Source organism: Lycorma delicatula, chromosome 4, assembly GCF_047948215.1.
Source record: "Lycorma delicatula isolate Av1 chromosome 4, ASM4794821v1, whole genome shotgun sequence".
Classification (NCBI taxonomy): domain Eukaryota; kingdom Metazoa; phylum Arthropoda; class Insecta; order Hemiptera; family Fulgoridae; genus Lycorma; species Lycorma delicatula.
Window position 1 is genome coordinate 13,554,456 of NC_134458.1, and position 24,636 is coordinate 13,579,091.

General features: G+C 36.9%; 1 protein-coding gene across 2 annotated transcripts in view; it reads right to left on the bottom strand.

Annotated features, from left to right (window-relative positions):
• The window catches only part of Syt7 (Synaptotagmin 7), a 401,588-nt gene that overhangs the window by 71,653 nt on the left and 305,299 nt on the right, over positions 1–24,636 (bottom strand). For both annotated transcript variants that reach the window (XM_075362357.1, XM_075362356.1), the window contains exon 5: positions 12,509–12,649. In XM_075362357.1, the coding sequence (XP_075218472.1) occupies positions 12,509–12,649 (141 nt within the window). The remainder of the gene's footprint in view (positions 1–12,508; positions 12,650–24,636) is intronic.

A 24,636-nucleotide genomic window follows, 5' to 3' on the forward strand; every position in this document is an offset into this window, starting at 1 on the left:
TATACCTTTGGTTTAAAGTGGTCGTTAGTCCTCTAAAAATTACCTAAAATATTTGTCTGAACCAATTTTTTATACGATTAACCCTTACGGTAACGGATGACCAAAACAAAAAAAAAAACACCAAAGAATGTCGCTATAACTTTCTTATTAAGTAAAATATCGAATTTGTTTAAAGTTCCTACTATTCTTTAGATAAGGATCTAAAACTTATGTAAGTAAATTTTTTTGATATCGCTAACCGTCGGCTCAGGGGTTGGAAAAAATTGGATTTTTAAGACAAAAACATCATACCTCTCTTAATAGGCACAGTATCGAATCGGTATAAAGTGGTCTTTAGTCCTCTAAACATTACCTAAACCTTTGTCTGAAACATCTTTTGATATGACCAACCCTTACGGCAAGGGATGACCAAAATTTTGCTGGAATTGTAAGATAGGCTTGTCGTATGCTAAACATATGAAAGTTTTTTCACATGCAACCGTTGTCGTATCGAGTAAATTTGAAGTTTTTCTTAATTTTAAGGTGGAAATCTTTTTCATCCCCTACTTAGCATCGGTTAAATCTACCTCCGTCTTCCGGCGTGCCGAAAGGGATTTTTTTTAACTATTTCCTTTACATTAGAGCGCTTTCGGGCATAAGCCCATCCTCAGTAATATTTTCTGATTTATATTCATTTACATTTACACATATAACTACTATTCAACATGTTTACACTTTGATTACCTTTTATAATTTTGGTTATCGAGTAAAGTATAAGAAATTTTAAACATTTACAGAACATACATTTGTTCAGTCAACATTTTTTAAAAAGTTTAAAAAAATCTACTAAAAATTACAATTAAAATTTTTTACTAAAATTTATTTAAAATTTCTTTCGATACGTTGTTTTATATAATTTTATAATACAGTACTGTAAACAATTATTTATCTAAAATCTTATCAAACGTATTACCGACTTAAATATAAGAATGTGTCCAACAAATTTTGTATGCAGATTCATTAGGCTAAATTCACGTTTATGTTTGTATGTATAAAATTTTTCTAAAATTTCTAATTTTTTATTATTTTCGTATTTAATATTTACTTTTTCAATTATTTCTAAATTATTTTTCAAACTATTACATTATGTTTATTGGTCAGCTATATTTGAAAAACCTATTTAATTATTTTTAAACGATCTAAAATGTTCATTAAATCTATTCTTAAAAGACCTATTTGTTTTTCCAATATATATTTTTTCTCAATTATTGCATTTTATTTTATAAATACCAGAAAATCATATTTATTTTTTACGTTTTTGTTATTTTAATATTTTAAATGTTTTATTATAAATGATTATCAGGTTTATATTTTTTATCATTATATCCATTATTTATAAGTAGTACTAATTTATATAATAAATATTTCCTTTGCATTTGTTTTTATTTATGAATTTTAATGTAATATTGTTTGTATTATTTAAGTATTTTGAATCAGTCGAGTTGGAATAGCTCAGTTGGTGTGGACCATCGTGTTAGTGTTCTGCGAATTTAATCTTTTTGGTTGGGTTTTTTTGGTATTTCTTTCGGTTTGTCGGTCTGGAACTCTGGTTTGGATACTGGTTGATGTGTTTGTAAATTTTCCTGATTTTTTGTGACGGATTAATTATTTTAGTTCGATTTTTACATTGTACTGGTTTTCTTCCACAACACCCTATACTAAATAGTGCGACATAACCTCTGATTTCAGCGAGTCTTATTTTAAGTCCTACAACAGGACGATGCAGGACAGTGACGTCACATCGTACTTGTAAACAAGGACTTACCAATTTTTGCAGCGTTGATTACCTAGAGGTAATTATTCTAAGCCCTCAGTATTAGATAGGGGAAATTTCCTTTCTCGTAATTCTTTTACCCTTTACCCTATTTCAAAACCCTCCCGGTTCTTCACGAACCAGGTCCCCCTCTACCTTTCCCCCCTGGACCACCCTAAATATACCGAGTGGGGTATCGATTAACGCGGAATTCGACCCTGATAACAGAAATAAATCATGCAAAGGCGTAGGTTGCTCCCTCTACCTGCAAAGTACTTCTGGGACTACTGGAGCTCCAAAGAAGTCCGACACTGTTAAAGGCAAGAAACGCTTCAGACCGGTGTCCTCCAAGGAGTAGGACCCCACTCCTAGTGGATTAAAAGCGATAATGAACCAGCTGGGACTAGCTATGCCAACCCTAAAACAGACCCTCGGGCCTGGATTGGCCAAATACATGATTCAACACGAGAAGCAACTATCAAAGATTTTTAAGGGTCTCAAAGTCCTGACTGAGGTGTCCCTGTCGTTGTCAGGTATCACGCAGGCAACACAGATCGAGACTTCAGGAGAGCACCACCTCAGCGGTATCCTCGCAGAGGATCTTTCTGAACAGGAGTTGTTGGATTTAGTGCCACGAAGATGGCCATCTGCGTCATGGAAAGAGTCAAGCAGTCGATGGACTTGTCACCTGATGCCGGTGATGGTTGTACCTTCCACAATCTTGCACATAAACAGAAGGTGGATGACAGTTTGTCGCGAGAGAACGGAATAAAGTAGGAGATGTAGTCCAGGATGTTTCTTCTATCATAAGGGAGACCTCTAAAACCTCCCACAAGTTTCGGTTCAGAATATTCTACGACTCTTCCGCTAGTGAGCGAGTTCGCTTGTGGCGATACTGCAGGCTGTGAAGCGGATACGTCGATCTTGCCTGTACTAGTTTTTTTCTGGCTGTAGTACTGGTGCCGCGACTAAGAAGATTCTAGTCTATATGTCCCAAAGCCGGCCGAACCGGTCTCAGTGGTCTTGTCACGGACAGTATGCTTATCTAAGCAGGCGCAACTTGCTGCGACCGAGGCTAAGAAATCCATCCCACCTGTTGATTTGTTAAGGACCATGAAGAAGTCGATTACCAGAGGGGAGGTTGGGAAAGTTTTCTCCACGAGAAAAGGTCGCAACGATGAATTGCATGTCCGAATTAAGGGGGCTCAGAGAGCTGAGCAATTCACCACACATAACAAGGCGGCGAATCTGCATGTGGATCTGAGGTTCCACAGGGCAGGAGGACCATTGTCCATATAAAGGACATAGATTCTGAGACCATTGAGCAGGAGCAACCTATATAATAGGTTGCGCTTCGCTGGCCACTTTCGGGCGTGTTGGAAGCGAGAAGACTTTGTAACGTGGTACTAAAGTACTTCTGGGACTACTGGAGCCCCAAAGAAGTCCGACACTGTTAAAGGCAAGAAACGCTTCAGACCGGTGTCCTCCAAGGAGTAGGACCCCACTCCTAGTGGATTAAAAGCGATAATGAACCAGCTGGGACTAGCTATGCCAACCCTAAAACAGACCCTCGGGCCTGGATTGGCCAAATACATGATTCAACACGAGAAGCAACTATCAAAGATTTTTAAGGGTCTTAAAGTCCTGACTGAGGTGTCCCTGTCGTTGTCAGGTATCACGCAGGCAACGCAGATCGAGACTTCAGGAGAGCACCACCTCAGCGGTATCCTCGCAGAGGATCTTTCTGAACAGGAGTTGTTGGATTTAGTGCCACGAAGATGGCCAAAAAAAACTACTACTGTTAGTTAAAAAACTACCTACTGTTAGTTCTTCTTACCGTCCACCAACGCTCTTGCCCGTGATTGGCAAGGTTTTTGAGAAGGTCCTGTATATGCATATTAATGTTAGATTGCCACTTATCATTTGTTAATGGACAAGTAGTAGGGTTTCCGTCCGGCCAAGAGCACTGAGGATGCCAAACTAAAGGTGATGGATATAGCTTCCTCTAGTCCATGTAAATATGTATTAGGGATTTTTCTGGACATATCCGAGGATATGTCCAGAAAAATGTTAACAACTTATGGTCGCCCTCTGCCCTGTTTCAGATTCAGAGGCGTAAGTGTACACGAAATGAACTAGAAGTGCTCTCAAGTTATTTCAGCCATCGGACCCTGCGTGACAGCGGCTCGGAGATCCTTAAGACCTTAACTAAAGGATGCCCTCAGGGCAGTGTTCTGAGTCACCTTTGGATTATAGAATTCGATTCGATGCTGCGTTTAAGGTTGCCATGTGGTTGTCGTGTCGTTGTTTATGCTGACGACGCGCTGCTACTGATTGATTGAAGGGGTATAGCGTAACGAGGTACAGTTCCGAGCTTCTCGTGCTTGTGAGACATTCTGACTGTGGAGTCTTCAACATAACATGATTTTCAGTCATGGCAGTCAACATGGTAGTCTGTGTTACAGCCGGAGTCAAACCAATAGATATCTTGGGTAATGAGCGTAAGGAAGGCTACTTTTCCAAGGTAAATAACCTATTTACATCAGAACGAAAACAGGAGATTGAAGACCGGGGCCTTGTGTCTTAGGAGGCAGGTGGGACGAATCCCCCACAGGTCGCTACACGCACGGTATACTTCCTATAGTGTCTGATTTAGGTGCGATTGGATAGGTCTCCCCCAGTCGGTATATCACACAGTTTCTCTTCGGGCATGGTGCCTTTCGGGCGAGTTTGGCTAGGTTACGTTTCATGGATTCGACTCAATGCCCAGATTGCGGGACTGATGCTACAGTGGACCACGTCCTCTACGTCTGTTCCCGATACGAGGTCGAACGTTCACGAGCTGTTAGGGAACTTGAGAGAATACATTTCTTTCTGGATCTCCGTATTAACTGGATGATCCGCGAGGAATTATGTATAGTGGCTGGTTTTCTTCGCGCCCTTGCGGTGTGTAGGTCTACAGAAAGAGTTTAATCAAGGTACTCGATCGTGGTAGGATCCCGGGTGTCTAGGGTTTCGGCTTAGGCATTCGATTGGTTGGAGGTAGGCGCATTGGCATTGTGCCACGATTATATTAGTATTGTTTGTGATTCGCTTTGGAGCTTCCGCTGGTGGGGTGGCCGCGCCGCCGGGGTACGTTAACCCGTGCGACCGGTGGCGTGGCTTCCCTCCACCGGTGGCGGTCGTGATCGTGACTTGGTAATACTACGCGAGACACTGTAATGGGACTGGGTGGTGGTGCAGGGGTTTTCCCCGGCTCCTGCGCGGACCGGAATGAGGTTATGTTCCCCTAATTAGGTGACCTAAATCGGTCGACTTAATTGGGTGTAGGTCTAAATTTCTATGTTGCGTAAGACATAATTTTGATTGGTATAAGTGTAGCACTGATAGCACTGATTTAACTTTAAACTCGTTCGTTTTCTGAGGCATTGACAGTCACGAACGGAGTGGTCAAATCTTTACTAGGCGCGGGGTTCGTGTATCCGCGGTTTCGGTTAGTTAATTTGAGGAAACATGTTAGTTTGGATGTGCATATGTCCGTCTGAGACCTACGTGAAGGCGAAATTTTATTTGTATTTTACTGATGCAAATGTCTGCCGAAACATTTACATCGGTTGCATCCCGACCGAGGCCTGGCTGATTACTGTGATATGTAATCAGTTAGAGGGTCTAAAGACGACCTCCGGTAAAGCCCCTCAGGGCTTGGAACGGAGGGGGTGTTGTGGCGATCGGTAACGTCACAAGGTCTTCCACCTATGGGTTTGGGATGGGGGGCAGTAACTTATGTGTTTGGAGGGTCTTGGCGGGCGAGACGGCTAGCGATCACCGAGCGACGCTCCTCAAAGTTAGGGATCCCTCTATCAGAACATTGGATCGAGGGCCGCCTCCAAGACTGACTCAGCAACAGGTGCACAAAGTGGTCATGAACGTCACTCGGAGGATAAGTCACGGGATCCAGCACATCCGGGAGGTACTTTAGGATGTCATAAAACAGGAGATGGCTCGGCTCCAAATAGGCGTAAGCAATTTAGACCAGCGTACTGGTGGACTCCCGAAATTATGTGTATGCGTAGGAAGCTCCAGCGTCTTAAGGTGATAAAGCAAAGACTCAGGCGTGACGGCAGAGGTGACTATGAGGCAACAGCCCAAAGATACGTAGACTGCAGAAGGACGCTCAACTACAAGGTTAAGTAGTCCAAACGCCTAAAATGGCTTGAACTCTGTGAAGAGTTGGATAGCGTTCGTTGGGGGCGGGCGTACCAGATTGTTATGAAAAGATCTTGGAGGCGCCTGCCCGTTCTCTCGTATGAGCAAGCGAGCAGGGAAATTGCTCGGCTTTTTCCTTGCAAAGAGAAAAGATTTGCAGACATTACAGAGTGGGAGGCAAGGCGATTAACACTTGATGAAGTAACCTCAGTTGTCTTCAAATTGGGTAACAATAGAAGCTCTAGACCTGATGGGATCCCAGCCTCCATTCTGAAGGGCCAGATGCGACAGGTACCATTGGAGCTGGTGGATGTTTTTAACCAAGGCCTGGAGACCGGTTCCTTCCCTAAAACCAAGAAGGAATCACGCATGGTATTTCTCCCCAAAAACAGGGGGGGTGAGCTTGGTTGCAGAGTACCGCCCGTTCTGTCTTCTAAATAATACTGGGACGGCCATTGAAAAGATACTGGCGGCTCGTATATTTTATGAACTTAATGCGGGTGCTGGCATCCACCCAAATCAGTACGGTTTTTAGAATGGCCGATCCACGATCCAGGCCGTTTGCAAGGTGGTCAGCTGGGCTGCGGATGTAAGGCAAACGACCTGGAGAACAAGACGTATGGCGTTGCTTATATAATTGGATGTGCGCAATTCCTTTGGCACGGTTCCTTGGAACATAATCATAGTTGTTCTAAGAGAAAAGGACATTAGCGCATACTTATTAAGACAGGTTCTGCAGTACCGCAGTGAGCACTGGGTCATGGCGGATACGCAGAGTGGAGTGGCCTCTAAGCGCATGGCCATCACTTCTGCCCTGATCGCTTCTCGGCCTCTGACCCTGTGCTTATAACTTGCTGGTACCGTTAGCGAATTGCTTCAACAATTACAGCGTGCCTACGTTCACGTCGTCAGGGCTGACAAAAAATCAGTGATTGTCAGTCAACCTGCATTGGTATGGGGTTACACAGATGCGTAGTGTGTTAAGGGAGTGCTACTGTCGGCTAAATAAGGACGTTTCCTTTGCTTGATTCGTGTCCCCAATTCATAGGTTTATGAGGGCAGTAAATTTTTCAGATCCTCCGGCAGGTTCGGGGAGCGATTTCGCTTCGATCTCGCCGGAGGTCTACATTAAGATCTTTTAGATTTTGCTTCTCGAGCGGGTTGTGTGAGAACGGACAGTCTTGCTCGAGGAAGAAATTGTGAACGCTCACCTGGTATTGTGATAGGTGATATATTCATTCGGGCTGTTAACGTAGTGCGGCGTTACAGTAAGTGCTTTGATTTTTAAGCGACTATGAAGTAATCTGGAGGAGGTTGCTTGGACGTTTTAGTCGGTTTGGTCAAGGACTTGGTGGCCGGTGATCTCTTCAAGGCGAGAAGGTCGATCGGCAGATCACCGCTTAGACCCCAGTCAACCGAAAAGAAGGTTTCGGAAGTCTCCACGAGGGTAATGGAGCATCCTAGTGCAATGGTGGCTTGCACAAAAACTCCTGCTGAAGCCTAAGCGTTGAATTGTGAGAGGAAGACCTCGATCGGAACCGTGCAGGGAGAGCTTGTCTGTGGAGTTCGCAATTAGTGCGCCTCTTCACGAGTTGAGGATAAGTCGAGACAGTGGAGCGGTTATCGGCCCTTAGCCAGAGGTCTCTAGGGCGAAGCCTTCTATAGGGAGGTCTAGCTCTCAGGCCGATGGTTTGGGGAGGATCGAGGAGATGCGGTCTGAATTGACTAAATTCTCCTCAAAGTAGGAGTCTTTGATTTGGGTGGAGTGTCGGCAGATAGTCGAGTCCTACCTGTCCGTGTGTAGTTTGATGGTTGCTGAGCTGGCTTTGAAGTGCGAAAGCCTCCAGTGTGCCAACCAGTCCCGTGATAAGGTTGGGTCAAGGCTCTCGGGCAAGGTTGACCAGGTGGTGAGAGTCAGGGGTTTCACGTCGGTGACGGGTGAAGCTCTTGGCGAACTTCACAAAACTATTTTGGAGGAGAAGGTTAAGAAGCCTATCTCCTTCGCCGTGGTAACTGCCGCTCCTGGGCCTAAGCGGCCTAGTCCACCGCTGCCAGTTCAGGTTCCGGCTGTCAAAAGTTGCTAAACAGAAACCTTTCATCAAAAAAAAACACATAGGTACTCATGAACTCTCATTCAGCCGATTACCCAGTCATTATATTTAATATGGGGGTTACGACTGTACGATAATTTGTCTGCGCCCTTGAGAAGCATAAACTTCTGCTTAGGCACAGAAATCTTTAAATTTTGAATGTCCATCCAGCCCTCTGCGGTTGACAAGGCCGGTCTTCTAGCTGTGGTCTAGAATTACCAACAACTAAAAGGAGACAGTCATTTTCACGAAAGCCTGCTCCCTGACCCCTTCTGGAAATGCCAATCCCAAAAATCCGTTGAATACAAGGTTCCATAGCAGGGGACCGAGAACGAAACCCTGCGGGCTTTCTCTGGTAACGGATTTTTCACAATAGGTGAAAAATCTAATTTATAGATTTTTAATTTATCTAACCGTACGGATCTGTAAACAGAGCCGTACGGTTAGATAAATAGTCACATACTACGGCCTCCAGGGCTACGGGAACATTGCGGCGTTCCGATTCATAGAGGATAGAATTCCAACACAAGGAAATGCAACCTTTACGTCAATAAAAATTGCAAAAACATATTTAAAGTCGACGCTTTCTACCTTGGCAACAGCTTTTAAAATGCAATCCTTGTATGGCTTTCGTGAAGCCATACTGGTCTCGATTTAAAAAACAATTCATCTCAATGCTTTCCCAGAGCCGTTTGACAACCAGCCTTGCAAGGAACTTGCCGATTACCGGCAAGAGGAACGTTTCCTGGTTTTAAGAGCACCCTCACTAAAGCCACTTTCCTACAAGTCGGGAAGCAGGCCCAGCTTAGGCACCCCGAGAACAGCCTACCAAGCGGCTCTCTTATGACAGGCAGTAAATGGAATAATATATCCGGGTCAAGTTGGTCAATCCCCGGTGCCTTTTTCAGTACCATTCGAGAAATCACTCGATCTATATCAATGGATTCACAGCCCGTACGCCAGGGAAGGTCATAGCTCCCGCCCTAACGCCGACTTCTGCTTCACCCTCAGGAGCATCTACAAACAGAGTATCTAGGAACGACCACCAAGTGTGGTCACGACCACCAAACCCGCATCGAACACTGGGCAGCATGTGCAATGGCTTTGGCCGGTAACATGATTTTGCGAGCTGCACTGTTATTTTTAAAACAATCTCTTACGAGGCTACCACTGTATTGGGGAAAGGCTCTCCCAGTCGATTTAGTGGTGAAAATTCGGGCGGCCATGTGGAGATTGTGAAGAGGTAGGGAGGCTGAGGTATTTGGAATGCGGTTCGAGGCGGACCTGTATCGGAGCGGAACGGTTCATCACAATGAATCGGTTCTAAATTTCGAAATGTTGCCCATCTCCCGCCTGCGGAGGAGGCTTTACAGCCTCATGATGAAAGCATTGCAGCAAGAATGGCATGTTACGACTAAGGGTAGGTCCTTGTATAGATTTATACAGGACTTGGGGGATTATACGCCTTTAGTTCGTTTCTAAGGGCAACTTGAGTCCATGTGCTCCAAAACCACGTGAATTTGAACCAATATTTGTTTCGGTTCCGCCTGGCAACTGATAAGCTGTGCGTCTGCGGGGAGAACCAATCGAACGAACACATGATGTTTGACTATCCAGTTCTTGGGGGTGGCCAGATCTCTGGCCACCCTGGAACGTAGAGGTTAAGGGGAAAATTGGTCACTCATAAGCGGCGAGTCAATGTAGCGTGAACCGTATTATCGGAATGTGTGGGATTTCCTTGATGCCGTTGCTTTGTTCAACCGGTCAGTAGTTTAAGGGATATATGAATCCTACCGCTTGCTGTGGGAAGCTACCCTCTAGAAATCTCTGGTCATTAGCCAAATATAGCTCCAAGCGCTATAATACGGTGGACAGGCACTTGCTGGCATTCAGCGACCTAGGAGTGGCAACAAATTGTTCTCCTTGACGGAATAATTTTATTTATTGACAAGTCATATATTTTAGTATGTAGATGGGATGTGCCTACTCATTTTAGTATAATATGACATGTGCGCTGCGGGATACGCAAGCGATTGGTGTAGGGCAACACGCTTATTCCGCTCATGCAGTTAGGTAAGCTCTAGGAGCTAATTAGGATATTGGTCGCTAAACCGTGTTCAGACACAATAGCCGTTTGTGGCAAGGACATTCGGTCTTATACTCTAGGGCGACCGAATGCGATGACGGTGGGTGAAATGCCAGACAAACCGATCACTTCTGCCTTGCTGTACGTGGCCCCAATTTTGAGTTCGGCGGTTAGAGTACAGAGACACTTAACGAGGCTACAGAGAGTCCACAGGAGATCCCTACTGCGTATAATATCAGTGTACAGGACGGTCTCGTACGACCCGGCATGCGTTCTGGCGGCCGTTCCTCCTATGGACTTGCAAGTCCATAGGAGGAACTGGTTGGCCTTTAGTATCAATCTTTTTATAGTCCATAATCCCTGTGTAAGTTAAATTTTAACTACATATATATAAAATATATTAATATTTTTTTTCAGCCAATCTGCCAAGTACAAAATTAATGAAACATTCTTACCTTTTTTTTTTTACTTTATTTCCTTTACATTAGAGCGCTTTCAGGCATAAGCCCATCCTCAGAAATGTATTCTCAGTAACAATATATATATATATATATATATATATATATACAGATTGTTGCATGACAGCATGCCAAACATGTCTAAATGCAGGTAATATTCAGCCCTGTTAAATGACACCTTCTCTCTGTTCACCACAGGGACTGACTATAAAATAAACTCATAACTGTCAGAGAAGGCGACTTGAACTGGTACCTTTTATATCTTAGGTGCTTTGCATGTGCTATAGACATGAGAAATGTAGTATAAAACTACAAATTAATGTATCCCATCAAATATGAAACTGTATGTTGTACCACTTCACTTAGTAGACATGTTCATTGATCTTTGTAGGTAATGATGTATGCGCACAATATCTCATCCCAGTTCTTGCTTGCTTGTCTTACACAGCTTATGTTTCTCAGTTTAGTATCTGCAAGATTTTTGTATGAGGAGTATTTTAATATGTTAACTTACAAAGAATGTATGTTTTTAAATTTGGTGATAAATTCATATATTTTTATTTATAAATTCTACCGTACCATTTTTATACTTGCATGAGAAGCAATCAATCCAGTATTTTATATGGGGATAAAATTCATAAAATTTTTGATAGGTCTTTCCCCATCACTGAGGACACTTTTGTAAGAGGCAGAAGTCGATGCAGAAATACTTCACATAAATAAACTCATATAAGTAAGATAAAATTAAATTATTTTCCTTATAAGATGTCAATTGTTCAAGAATTATAACATATAGGTTACAGTAAGAGAGTGCAATGTGGTAAGTGAAAAGTTTAACCGTATTTTTAATAAGCTAATCAAAGAATAATATCATGATTACAATTTGATTTCATTTTATTTCACTCATTATTCTTATTACGCATATATTACTATTTTTAATTTAAATTTAAAGTGCAGAATTTACAGAATTTTAACATTTTAAATACTGGAAAATTAATTAACTTATCACATATATTATTTAGAATTTGGTAATCCAAACCCTAGATTAAAAGATCTGAGAAATATGAGTTATGCATGTTAAATTCACTACCTTCATCTCAACTAAATCTAGAATTATCCTGTTTGCAGACACTTATGCTAGTAAAATACAGAATTCATATTTTTTGTCAGTCAGTCAGTGAATTCATGAAATATTGTTAACATAGTAAACTCTACAAACATTACAAAGAGATACCTAATTGAATATTTATAAAACTTAAAGTTTCCTTGACTTTTTTTAGCTGATGGATTTTTAGCTGAATAACATAAGTGACTGAAAAATGATTTTTTTGATAAATTGAAAAAGTCTGTTTTTCAGTTAACACAAGTAGGGGTAAATATGGTTGTCTTACTTATGACTGACAATGTGATTGTTGCAAATTAAGAACATTTTACAACATATGGTTGAATAGGACAGCATAATTTTATTGCTGGTGTTTTAGAAATGAGTATAAACATTTAGTTAAAGCTCCATCTGTCATATCTCTTTTGTTTTTCTATTTATAAGAAACTCTCTGTTAAAATATGTAGTCATGTTAGACAGCAGGGTTAGATTAATGGTTTTACACTAATCTGTACATCCAAAATAAGCTGGGAGTGGGAGTTAAAACAGTAACCCACTTTATGGTAAAAAATCTATCCAACCTACCTAACCTGATTTCAAGAAGTCTATTAGAGGTTTTAAAACCAGAATTACAGATCATATATACTGAATACATTTTTTAAAAATTTACATTAATCATTTTATTTTTTGCCGTAAAAAAATTAAATTTAGTGACATATAACAAAGAAGATTCATTATTCAATATGCAATGATTTAATAACCAATTCTATGTACCGTCAAGATTCTAAGTATAAGTGTTGTATTCTGGAAGTCATACTCAAGGCTGAAATGTATCTGACCAACATTTTCAGAAGGTTCAGAATTGTCTATGTACATATCCACCAATGATATAGATCGACTTTGAAGAAAAGCCATCTGTAAAAAGAAAAAAATAATGAGTAAAATATTCAATACAAAACTAAAATACAACATAAAATACTATAGAGTTTAAATTAATAAATAAACATGTAGAAATTCTTCTTCTAAAAAAAAATGTATAACCCTGATATTACACTTTCCATTTCTTGAGATCCAGTGCATATCACTGCACTATTTTATAAAAAAACAAAAAAAAATTTATGATACCACTCATTTATAACAAAAATTTTTAATTATTCTGAGAATGGTCTTCTCTTGAAGATATAATGAAAGGTTTTTAAGATCAAATGCATTATATGTGTCACTATAAAATATTATTTGACTGAATTGAACTTGTATGATTTCATTTGATATTTTTAGCTTAAGATTTGTTATTTGAAGAAGCCAAATTTTAAGAGTTTATTGGGCAATTGCTATCTTTGTTCATTTCAGCAAATCAAGGTAAAAAAATCTATCAAATAGTATCCTCCTTGAAAATGTTTTTAATCCAACTTTATGTGTCCATAAAGAAATTTCAAACTGAATTCAAGTGAGAAAAACTATTTTATTTGTACAAATCACTGAATTTGTCATAAGTTACAGGTAATTGACAAACATTGGTCTTTAGAATTTAATTTGGTACATTTGTTATCACACCGTCGGTATATGTTCACCTTTTTTTGATGCAAATTCTTCAGCTTTCATGAGAAAATGAATAATAATGCTTATTTAAGGTGGAAAAAGCACATTTTTTAATGAAAATAAAAATGACAAAACACTTACATTATGTTGACTCTGTGTACTGACAAATTGTACGCTATTATGTGCTATTTAACATTAATTAGACAAGGTTAGCGAGCGAAGTGAGAGTAAATTATATACATTATCCTTAATATACATACGATTTGTCAGTACATGGAGTCAACATAATCTAAACAACCTATGCTCGCTTCGCTCGCTAACAGACATATTTTTTGTTTAATACATTGTATTATTATGTTTCATAAGTCATTTTTTGACAAAGAAGTTGCATCAAAAAAAAGTGGCAATGCAATAACAAACCTTTAATTAAAATGTATGTTTAGTGCATAAATGTAATGGTGATAGGTAATTTGACTTAAGTTATAAGTCACTTCTTAAAAATAACATTAACATTCTCAAGAATAACAACCATTCCATCCCAGGCATAATTAGGCAAAAGAGAAAGTAAGTGGTTTCCTGTTACCTTCTTTATTTAGCAGAATGTACTGTTACACATCAACATGCCCAGCCTACTGAAATGTAAGTGATCATTCTGCTCTACAACTGACACCTTCACTTTATTCACTACAAGTGTATATTATTCTAAGAGAAAGCAACTTTTCAGGAGGGCTAGTGCTTCTTACTAGTTCAGATGCTTTACATAGGTCATAGTCATAAGTAAGACTAGAGCAGGAAGTGTAAAGTTGACAGAAATTTTGTAAGTAAAAGCATTACAAATTATGTACAAATATGTAGAAAAACTCTACAAATCAGTATCTGTAAAATGGATACCTTTCTCTTAAAGATCTTCCATTCATTATTTTTTCATTTTTAGTAAGTCATTTCTAACCTTCTAATTCTCTTTTTTATTCTATGAAACAGCGGAACTTTTTGGTGAGCATTATTTATACAGTTTATAAGGAATGACAGGCTCTACAAATCTATTTTTGTGACTGGCCACACACAAAGCCAGTAACAACTGATAATTTCATTAGAAAACCCAACAATAATTATGCTTTGGTAGAAATTTTCATCGCATTATTATAATAAATAAAACAAATTTTATTGTTGAAATATGTTTAACATTAATTATAAATATTTAGGATCCATTTTGTTAGTCTATTAACCTAAATTTATTTATTCAGTACTCTCCATCAACTACTATAAAAGGCTAAGGTAGTACTAACGAGTAGTCTTAAAACAAAATGTTTGCAATTTGTGTAGTTTGTTTACTTTTTATTTTGTTGAAGAATAAATCATAAAATGACTACTTCAGTATTAAAAACTAAAAAAATGGGTAATTAATGCTGTACACTTTGCCATCTTGTAACTAAAAACCATTAAACATCAAAATTCATGAGTAGAAATTAATCTAGGGCTTATTAAATAATATAAATAATTATAGAGCAGAGTACAAGGTAAATATGTGTCTATTTATGTTTTATAACTAAATTCATTTGTTTGACAGCTTAATTAGTTAATTCCTATATTTTTCCTTACTGTAAGTCTCCACTTGAAGTTTAATTAATTTTTTCATTTTGTGCATGCAGCTGACATATAAGCTGCATTTAAAAAAAGACAAATATATATGTGATCTATACCTCATATGAGTCAGATAAAGAACACATCACATGTGGGAATGAAAGAACAAATATGATATATTATAAAATTGCAAAGTAATAAAAATATTAAAAATTAAAAAATAAACATTGTTTGGTAAATATATATATATATAAACAGATCAATTCACTGGATAGCTAATATATGAAATGAAATGTAATGTGTGTGTGTGTGTGTGTGTGTGAAAAAGATTAAAATTATGAGTAAAACATTGTGCAGTTATTTATTTTTATTAAATTGTGCAATGTGGTTTATGAAAAAAATATGATAATATTTGTGCATACACACACACACACACGCATGCATATTTTTCCAAATTATATTTTCTTCAAAATAGTTTCTTTTAGCAGCTGCAGACTTTTGCAAATGATTATAAAATTTAACAATTTCCTAGAGCTCATTCTTAAAAATCTCCTTCAGCTGCTTTGTCGCATTGGCAATGTTATCCTTTCATCATTTCTTTTCAGGTTTGATTTAAAGCAAGAAAACAAATGAAAATCAGTTGTTGGTAGGTCTACAGCCTCATTAGAAGAGAATAAACTTTTGTGACAAAACCCAAAGATGTGTGAAGTATGGAAATATCTGGATAACCAATAAACTATTCAATTGGATCCAACTTTATGATTAGATTTTAAGCAAAGATAGTTTGATTATTTGTGCAACTTTTAGAGAGAATGAAGAATATCTAAATAATCTAAAAGCAGTCTCCATTCTCCATGCAAGTAATCCTCACCAAGAAAGCAGCTGTCCTCCGGCTACCAGATAGAGTTAGAGGTAAGAACAGGGTCGGTGACACAATTTCTATAGTACCTAACCAGGTTGGAAGACAGATGTCACATAGGACAATAAATTCAGAGAGCCCGTAGTTTGGTTGTAGATACATGTGCGAAATCTGACATGTATTTGGTGCTATGGAACCAAAGATGATGGTTAGCTGTTGACGTGGAGACAAAGTTAAAATTTCATTGCACTCGTTTAAGTTTTATAATTGTGATGGTAATGGTAGCCATTATCATCTGAGGATGGAGTAGTGTTACCCCTTCAAGGTGTCAATTCTTATCTATTGGGGTAGTCTCATCGTTCAATTTGAATTTATGGAAATAGCCTTTGCTTTGCGCTCCAAAAATCAGACCTGGACTTCAACATAACATTGAGGGTGTTCCCCGGTCGGGAAAGTCCTTGGGTCCGGTTACTCACTGATGAAGTGTTTCTGTCTCGTGTGGTGAATTGGCTGGATGGAGATAAATTTACCAGGGTAATGTTGGCTTTTTCCGCAACTAGTAGTAGGGTCTTAACAAAAATGCTTTGCTCTCGGTTGAATCACAATGGCTGGGAAAGGATCGATTCATTTTTCTCTCGGGCGGGCATGCTAAGGGTTTGTTGGATTTTGATCGGGTGCTGGGAATGACGACCGACGTACAGCACTAAATCCAGAGCTATGACGAAAAATTACAGAAGAGGGTAGCCTGTGGGCGTCCACAATGATAATTGGCACTGCATCAGCTAAATTTTATAGTACCACGGGAAGAACATTTGGTAGCAGAACAACGGTAGGCAAGTCACAACGGCGATACAGTCGGAGCTAAGCGTATGGCCAGGATTGATAAAGCCTTGTAAGAATAGGGCTAGGTTTTTCTTAATTTTTACGGCGATTACGTTTTGGAAAAGCCAATACGGAGGGTCCAAAGTACCTATCCAGAGAAAAAAGAATCGAGGTTAAGAATTGAAATAGGGTGGTGAGAGAACAACAGACGTACCCAGAAACTCCCTGAAGAAATTGAAATAGTTACCATTATCTCAGGACTAAGATATAATAATATATTATAGTTAATATAAAAATCCGTTTATGCTTGGGTTCGATAAAAGCTAACGGGAAAATCCCATTAATTAGAAAGATATAACTAATTGTAATTACGTAAAATTTTAACATAAACTGTTAAAAGTTATTTGGTAATACAGGAAAAGTCAGTTTAAAAAATAAATCAAATTATTTTACGTTATAGCCGCGATTTCTGTTAAAGCCCAATACGTTTCCGTAATATATAAGTTGACATTAAAAAGAAGTGAAATCTCCTATATTTCTGATACAGGTCTGCGGGTAATAAAATTAATGGATTTTCACTTACGCGTTAGAACAACGATTTTCCCCCAAATATTATGATTAATATTTCTGTTACTTCAATGAGCCATGTTGAGCAATATTTATGTAGTTGAACTAAACGTCTTTTTTTAAGAGTTTTGTTTACCTCTTCATTTTATTGTTTTCAGGATAGTGTAATCTCGTTTATTATTTAAAGTATAATCAGAAAAGTGTTCAGAGCCATCTTGAACCATAATGTCGGAAATAATATCAATTTTTCAAAGCGTAGCTATTTACAGCTAGATTTCAATTTCCATTTGTTCTTTAAAAGAAAGGCTTTGACTAGTTTAACATTTCTTGCCAGTCTAACACGATTCAAGTTTTCAAGCGATTAGAAAATATAAATTAAAATAGTGATTTTACAACACAATGGAATCTGTTAAGACTTTTCTTTAAAAATTATTGACTATTTATTTTACTTTTCGGTGGGGGAAATTTAGAAGAAAATTTGTGGTTTACACGAACTAAAGTAACATAGTAATTCATGTACCTATTGACAACTTTTCGTTTCTAAGTTTATACTCGTATTAACTGATAAACGAAATTAAACGAAGTATAAAATCAAGATTTATCGTACACAAAACGATAAAGAAAAATCCAGCGTAAAGTTAAGGCGCACGTATCGCCTTGTATTGGCTTACTGAAGTAGCACTGTATAAATTTTTCAACGCTGACGTTTGCAGCTTCGTTTGTTGTGCGTCCAGGTCGCCATAACTCAGTTATTCTTTCACTGAAAATAATATCAGTATTTTTACTCTATTTCATTAATAAAGATTATTTTCAGTCAAAAGTACATAACAATGCGGTTTTTTGATGCCAACCCCGAATATTAATCAAAATTTTCGGAAACAAACTCCCATTACACTTTTGATAAAACTATATTTTTTGGTTTTAACTACAGAATATTTAACTTAAAAGAGGCCCCATCTTTTAGTTTAGTCTATAAATAATAGTTTATTGGCAAACACATAATTTACAGAAGGTGTAAAAAATAGCATCCATCCTCTACTATGCACTTGTTAACACACGTTTGACCATGTTCCTGGCTACTCTTGCTAGCTGTACTCTGTCTATTTCCTGGATGGCATCGGTAATGTTTGTCATAAATTCCTGTAGAGTGTGTGGATCGCTCCTATAAACAATTTTAAGTAACCCCACAGAAAGAAGTTTGGACTAGTCAGGTCGTGGATCTTGGTGGCCACAATCTTTAGAAATAATTCTTCCACCAAAAAAATCCTGCACCATCTTCGTAGTAGAGCGAGCTGTATGGCGCTGTCCTATCGTAACCAGCAGACCAGCATCCTCTTGCATAAGGCTATGAACTAATGGATAATTTCTTGGTAAACGGCAGCGTCCATAAATTATTATTTTTTTTTTAAAAAAAAAGGTCCTATTATTCGTCACCTTGAAACCGTACACCAAATACCTACTTTTTGTGGGTATAGGGAAGATTCAACGAAAATACACGGGTTTTCAGTACCCCAGAACCGGTAGTTTAAGGCCCCTACACACCTTCCGATCCAATTCGATCCGATCTCCAATTTAGGAGAGAACATCGCTATCCACACTCTACAATTTCTTTCTTCTGATCTCGTCATTAGTCAGTACCACTGAGACTTCCGACCTGATAACACCCTCTTAATGGCACTGTTTTTGTCGAAAAATCAAAAAATTGGGATTGCTTTTACAACATTGTCGATCCTCTAAAATCCCCCACCAGAAAGGAAATTTTGGGTAAAAAAGTGGCAAAAGGAAAGAAAGAAATTTAACCCATTCGATATTGTCGAAGCAATTGAACTCGGACAATTTCCGAATTTTTTTACGAATGAATGAACGTGTTTGATGGAATTGCTGAGAATGGTAGAGCCGTTCATAGAAAATGTGCCATGTACGTTTCTCAATCATTAAAAAAAAGTTATGTTTACGGTTACAGTGCTTCTTTGTTTGAGTTTGAAAATTTCCAGCAATATATATGTTCTAGCATAAGGTTAGCACGTTGTTTGTATTGTAATAAATACTTCAAATTGAAAAAAACAGACTACTAATCGGAACCGACGCCCGTCTGCTCTACACACTATCCGATCTAGGAAGGAAAGTGGAGGGGGTCTGTCTTAAGTCGGCTAGTCGGATGGGGAAGACGGTCCGACCATCCTAAATCAGATTCCAACTTTTTTGTTAGGACGATCAACGTACACACTACACAATTTTCATCCTACATTTAGAATATCGGATCGGATTGGATTGGAAGGTGTGTAGGGGCCTTTAACAAACAACACACGATCACGCATTCTTGTTCAAAGGTCAACGCTCGACATGGACTTTTTTGTCTTCAGTCATTTAACTGGTTTGATGCTGCTCTCCAAGATTCCCTATCTATTGCCAGTCGTTTCATTTCGGTATACCCCCTACTTCCTAAATCCCTAACAATTTGTTTTACATATTCTAAACGTTGCCTGCCTGCACAATTTTTCCCTTCTACCTGTCCCTCCAATATTAAAGCGACTATCCAGGATGCCTTAATATGTGGCCTATAAGTCTGTCTCTTCTTTTAACTATATTTTTCCAAATGCTTCTTTCTTCATTGATTTGCCGCAACACCTCTTCATTTGACACTTTATCCACCCATCTGATTTTTAAAATTTTCCTACAGCACCACATTTCAAAAGCTTCTAATCTTTTCTTTTCAGGTACTCAGATCGTCCAAGTTACACTTCCATATAAGGCTACGCTCCAAACATATACTTTCAAAAATGTTTTCCTGACGTTTAAATTAGTTTTTAATGTAAACAAATTATATTTTTGATTGAAGGCTCGTTTCGCCTCTGCTATTCGGCATTCTATATCGCTCCTGTTTCGTCCATCTTTAGTAATTCTACTTCCCAAATAACAAAATTCTTCTACCTCCGTAAACTTTTCTCTTCCTATTTTTATATTCAGTGGTTCATCTACATTATTTCTATTACATTTCATTACTTACGTTTTGTTCTTGTTTATTTTCATGCGGTAGTTCTTGCGTAGGATTTCATCCATGCCGTTCAATGTTTCTTCTAAATCTTTTTTATTCTCAGCTAGAATTATTATATCATCAGCAAATCGTAGCATTTTCATTTTTTTCACCTTGTACTGTTAACTCCGGATCTAAATTTTTCTATAACATCATTAACTGCTAGTTCTATGTAAAGATTAAAAAGTAACAGAGATGGGGAACATCCTTGTTCCCTATCCCTTTCTTATTACGGCTTCTTTCTTATGTTCTTCAATTATTACTGTTGCTATTTGGTTTCTGTAAATGTTAGCAATTGTTCTTCTATCTCTGTACTTGAACAATAATTTTTTTTAAATGTTGAACATTTTATTCCAGTCTGCGTTATCGAATGCCTTTTCTAAGTCTATAAATGCCAAGTATGTTGGTTTGTTTTTCTTTAATTTTCCTTCTGCTATTAATCTGAGCGCTAAAATTGCTTCCCTTGTCCCTATACTTTTCCTGAAACCAAATTGGTCTTCTCGTAACACTTTTTCCACTCTCTTCTCAATTGTTCTGTACAGAATTCTAGTTAAAATTTTTGATGCACAACTAGTTAAACTAATTGTTCTGTATTCTTCATATTTATCTGCTCCTGCCTGCTTTGGTATTATGATTATAACACTCTTTTTGAAGTCTGACGGAACTTCTCCTATTTCGTAAGTATTACATACCAGTTTGCATAATCTTTGTATCGTTTCCTCACCTGCACTGCGCAGTAATTCTGCAGGTATTCCGACTATTCCAGGAGCCTTTCTGCCATCCAAATCTTTTAATGCTCTTTTAAATTCAGATTTCAGTATTGTTTCTATACTTTCATCCTCTTCTTCCTCTATAATACCATTTTCTCATTCATTTACTCTGCAAAACTCTTCAATATATTCCACCCACCTATTGACCTTTCCTTTCGTATTATAAATCAGTTTACCTTCTTTGTTTAACACATTATTAGATTTTAATTTATATACCACAAAAGTTTCCTCAACTTTCCTGTATGCTCCGTCTATTTTACCAATGATCATTCTTCTTTCCACTTCTGAATACTTTTCTTTAATCCACTCTTCTTTCGCTAGTTTGCACTTCCTGCTTATAGTATTTCTTGATTATCGATAGTTCCTTTTACTTTCTTCACCACTAGCATTCTTATATTTTCTACGTTCATCCATCAGCTGCTATACATCCTCTGATATCCAAGGTTTCTACCAGATCCCTTTGTTCCGCCTAAGTTCGCTTCTGCTGATTTAAGAATTTCCTTTTTAACATTCTCCCATTCTTCTTCTACATTTTCTACTTTATCTTTTTACTCAGAACTCTTACGATGTTCTCCTCAAAAACCTTCTTTACCTCTTCTTCTTCAATTTCTTTAAATTACACCGATTTATCTGACTCCTTTTCTTCAGGTTTTTAAACCCCAATCTACATTTCATTATCACTAAATTATGGTTGCTATCAATACCTGATCCAGAGTAAGTTTTGCAATCGACGAGTTGATTTCTAAATTTTTGCTTAACCATGATATAATTTATCTGATATCTTGCAGTATCACCTGGCTCTTTTATGTGTATATTCTTCTATTATGATTTTTAAACTGGGTGATGGCAATTACTAAATTATACTTCGTGCAAAACTCTATGTTGTCCCCTCTTTCATTCCTTTTGCCCAGCCCGTATTCACCCACAATATTTCCTTCCTTGCCTTTCCAATCTCCAAATATTATTAAATTTTCATCTCCTTTTATGGGTCTAATTATATGATATAGATTGAATTGTATGACGTAGACTAGCACTTCTCAAATATTCAGGCAATAAATAGTCCTCCCCACTCCAGCTCCAATCGTACCAATATCTTCCACATTATTTCACCTGTCTCAACCCAATATATGCATTTATTGTAAACTACTGAGTGATGGGATATCTTTTAAGTTAAACACTGTGTACAGTGCGCACGATGAAAATAAAAGCTTGTTTGCATCCGGCAGACAGTCGCTGTGCAGGGCATTCATTATATTACTCTTTTCTTGTAAGATCAGGCTCATTCAGAAACCAAGTATTCTGCAATACAATGTATTTAACTATTTTGATAAATAGAAAAAATTCTTTCCACAATTAAAGTTTATTATCAATTTGTTTAATTTCAAATAATAATCTCTTTAAAGATATTTAGCGTACTTATAAATATAATATTCTTACTGTATCTTAAATTATGAATATTATAATATAATATAATCTTATCATCTTATAATACTTCTTACTGTAATAACACAACATTTTTAATGTCAAATATTAAAAGATTAGCGGAGGATTGGAAACCATATTGTGAACATGTAAAAAAAGCTAATACTGACTATAAGAAGATGGAACCGCCAATCGACGAAGTACGGATAAATTTATCATAATTCTGACTGATAAAATCTAAGTGGTTGTGAAAGTGACTGTTCTGATAAAGACTGATAAAGAAGATGGTGAACTTGCACAGAACTGGACATGTATTATGAAAGTTTCAAGAAAGCAGAAATAATAATAATAATAATAATAATAATAATAATAATAATAATAATAATAGTACAATCAACAATGAAAACAATCGTATAAAAAAAAAAATTGAAAATTCTAAATAATAACTTTTAAATATTGTACAAAAAAGAATTGTACAATAATAATTGGTCGTCTAATTTAGTGTAAGTACGGATACAATATACCCTCAAGCACTAGTTAAATTTTTTTTACATCTAAATTAAAATTCTTGTTTTTCCAATCTATTTATTGAATTAACAATACTAATCAGATAGTAATGAATTATAACTAATAAAATATGAAAACGATAATAAATAAACGTGCATAAATAAAAGTACAGCGATTATTATTATTGTCCTATTAGATAGGAGTAAACATTTTCAAACATCCTAGGTTCAGTATAATGCAGTCTCGATCTTCACCAACACAAGCTCTTATTTTCATTATACACACTTACAATTCTATTATTCTTAGTGAAATATAATGAACAGGGAATTTCAATGCATTTTTTATGGCTAGTTGAGTACTATTCATGGTCAAATGAAAAATGTTTTGGTTTTACAACATTGGAATTTGATAGATTACTAAATAATTTTTTATCTGTTAGGCTTATGTTAAAATTCTATTTGGTACAAAAATGTACAATGCTAAAAGGACTTTCTTTATAAAATTATTGCATTTTAAAAAAAATTAAAAATAACTAAAAAGAAAGTAAAATCATTAGTCTGACTCCATGAAGCTCCTTCTTTCTGTAGAGAAATAATACATGTAACATCAAGTACCATGTACAAAATTTTTAATTTAAATTTATGATTTATATAAAATAGAATAAAAAAATTATTTAAAAATTCCATTTTTGCCAATTTTAAAATAGTGTACCTGTCCAGCCAAATAGTGGTGTAGTGGTCAGAACTACGATTTATAAATTAATTGTCCACAGGTTCAATTCCTGGCGAAGAAATACATTTTAATACCTATCACATCATTCATTCCATTTTTCTTGCTAAAATACATATATGTAAATGCATTTTTTTTTTTTTTTAATTTTACAATGTGAAAGTAGAAAAACAAAAAAATAACTTTTTAAATGTCTACTATGATGTTGAGTAAAGTTGAAGGTTGGCTTTTGTAGAGCTCGTTAGTAATGTCACCATATCTTCTTGAACATGGAGTTCATTAATATATGAGATTCTCATTAGTCCACAGTATATATCATTCATGGCATAGACACATTTTATACCACTGTTTCAGACACACAGTCATTTTATTATACCTAATGTGTATCATCAGTTATGAGTTAACAATTTTATTACTATATGCCCAACATGGACACATGTGGTGAATATAATGTGTTTTATAAATTGTATTTATGGTCAGTTTTCTTCATCAGATTTTTCAAATTAATTCTCATTTTAGTTTTTTTTTTTTACACTAAACAATAAACGCAATAACAATACAGTTAAATAAGTAAATGATGAATTGCATACAGAACTGAACAAAAATACCAAATATTTACATTTATATTTTCTTAACTATAACTGAAAGGTAATTAGCAACAAAATTACATTTTTTTCTTATGGTAACAATTTTCAAATTTAATAGTGTTTAATTCTTAATTTACTGATGATTGGCTAAAATTTTATTTATTTTTATTTTTATTCTATAAAATATTTAGCTAAAACACTTCTTAAGTGAATAAATTGAAAAAAGGAATTAAGCTTATATGGAAGGATGGACATTACGTTTTAAATTATTTTTTTATGTACATATTAAATTAGCACAGACAATCTTTCTTTGGATGAGATTAATGTCTGAAGCCTGGGCGAACCAGGTACATTTTGACATTAATGGCTCCTCAATAGTATTTCTGGCCACTACATTGTTGTTGGGTTCTAGTTATCAATATGTGGCTGGGTGTAACATGCTTAAGAATACTCATTATACTAACTAAGGATGCAGCTGTGAGAGG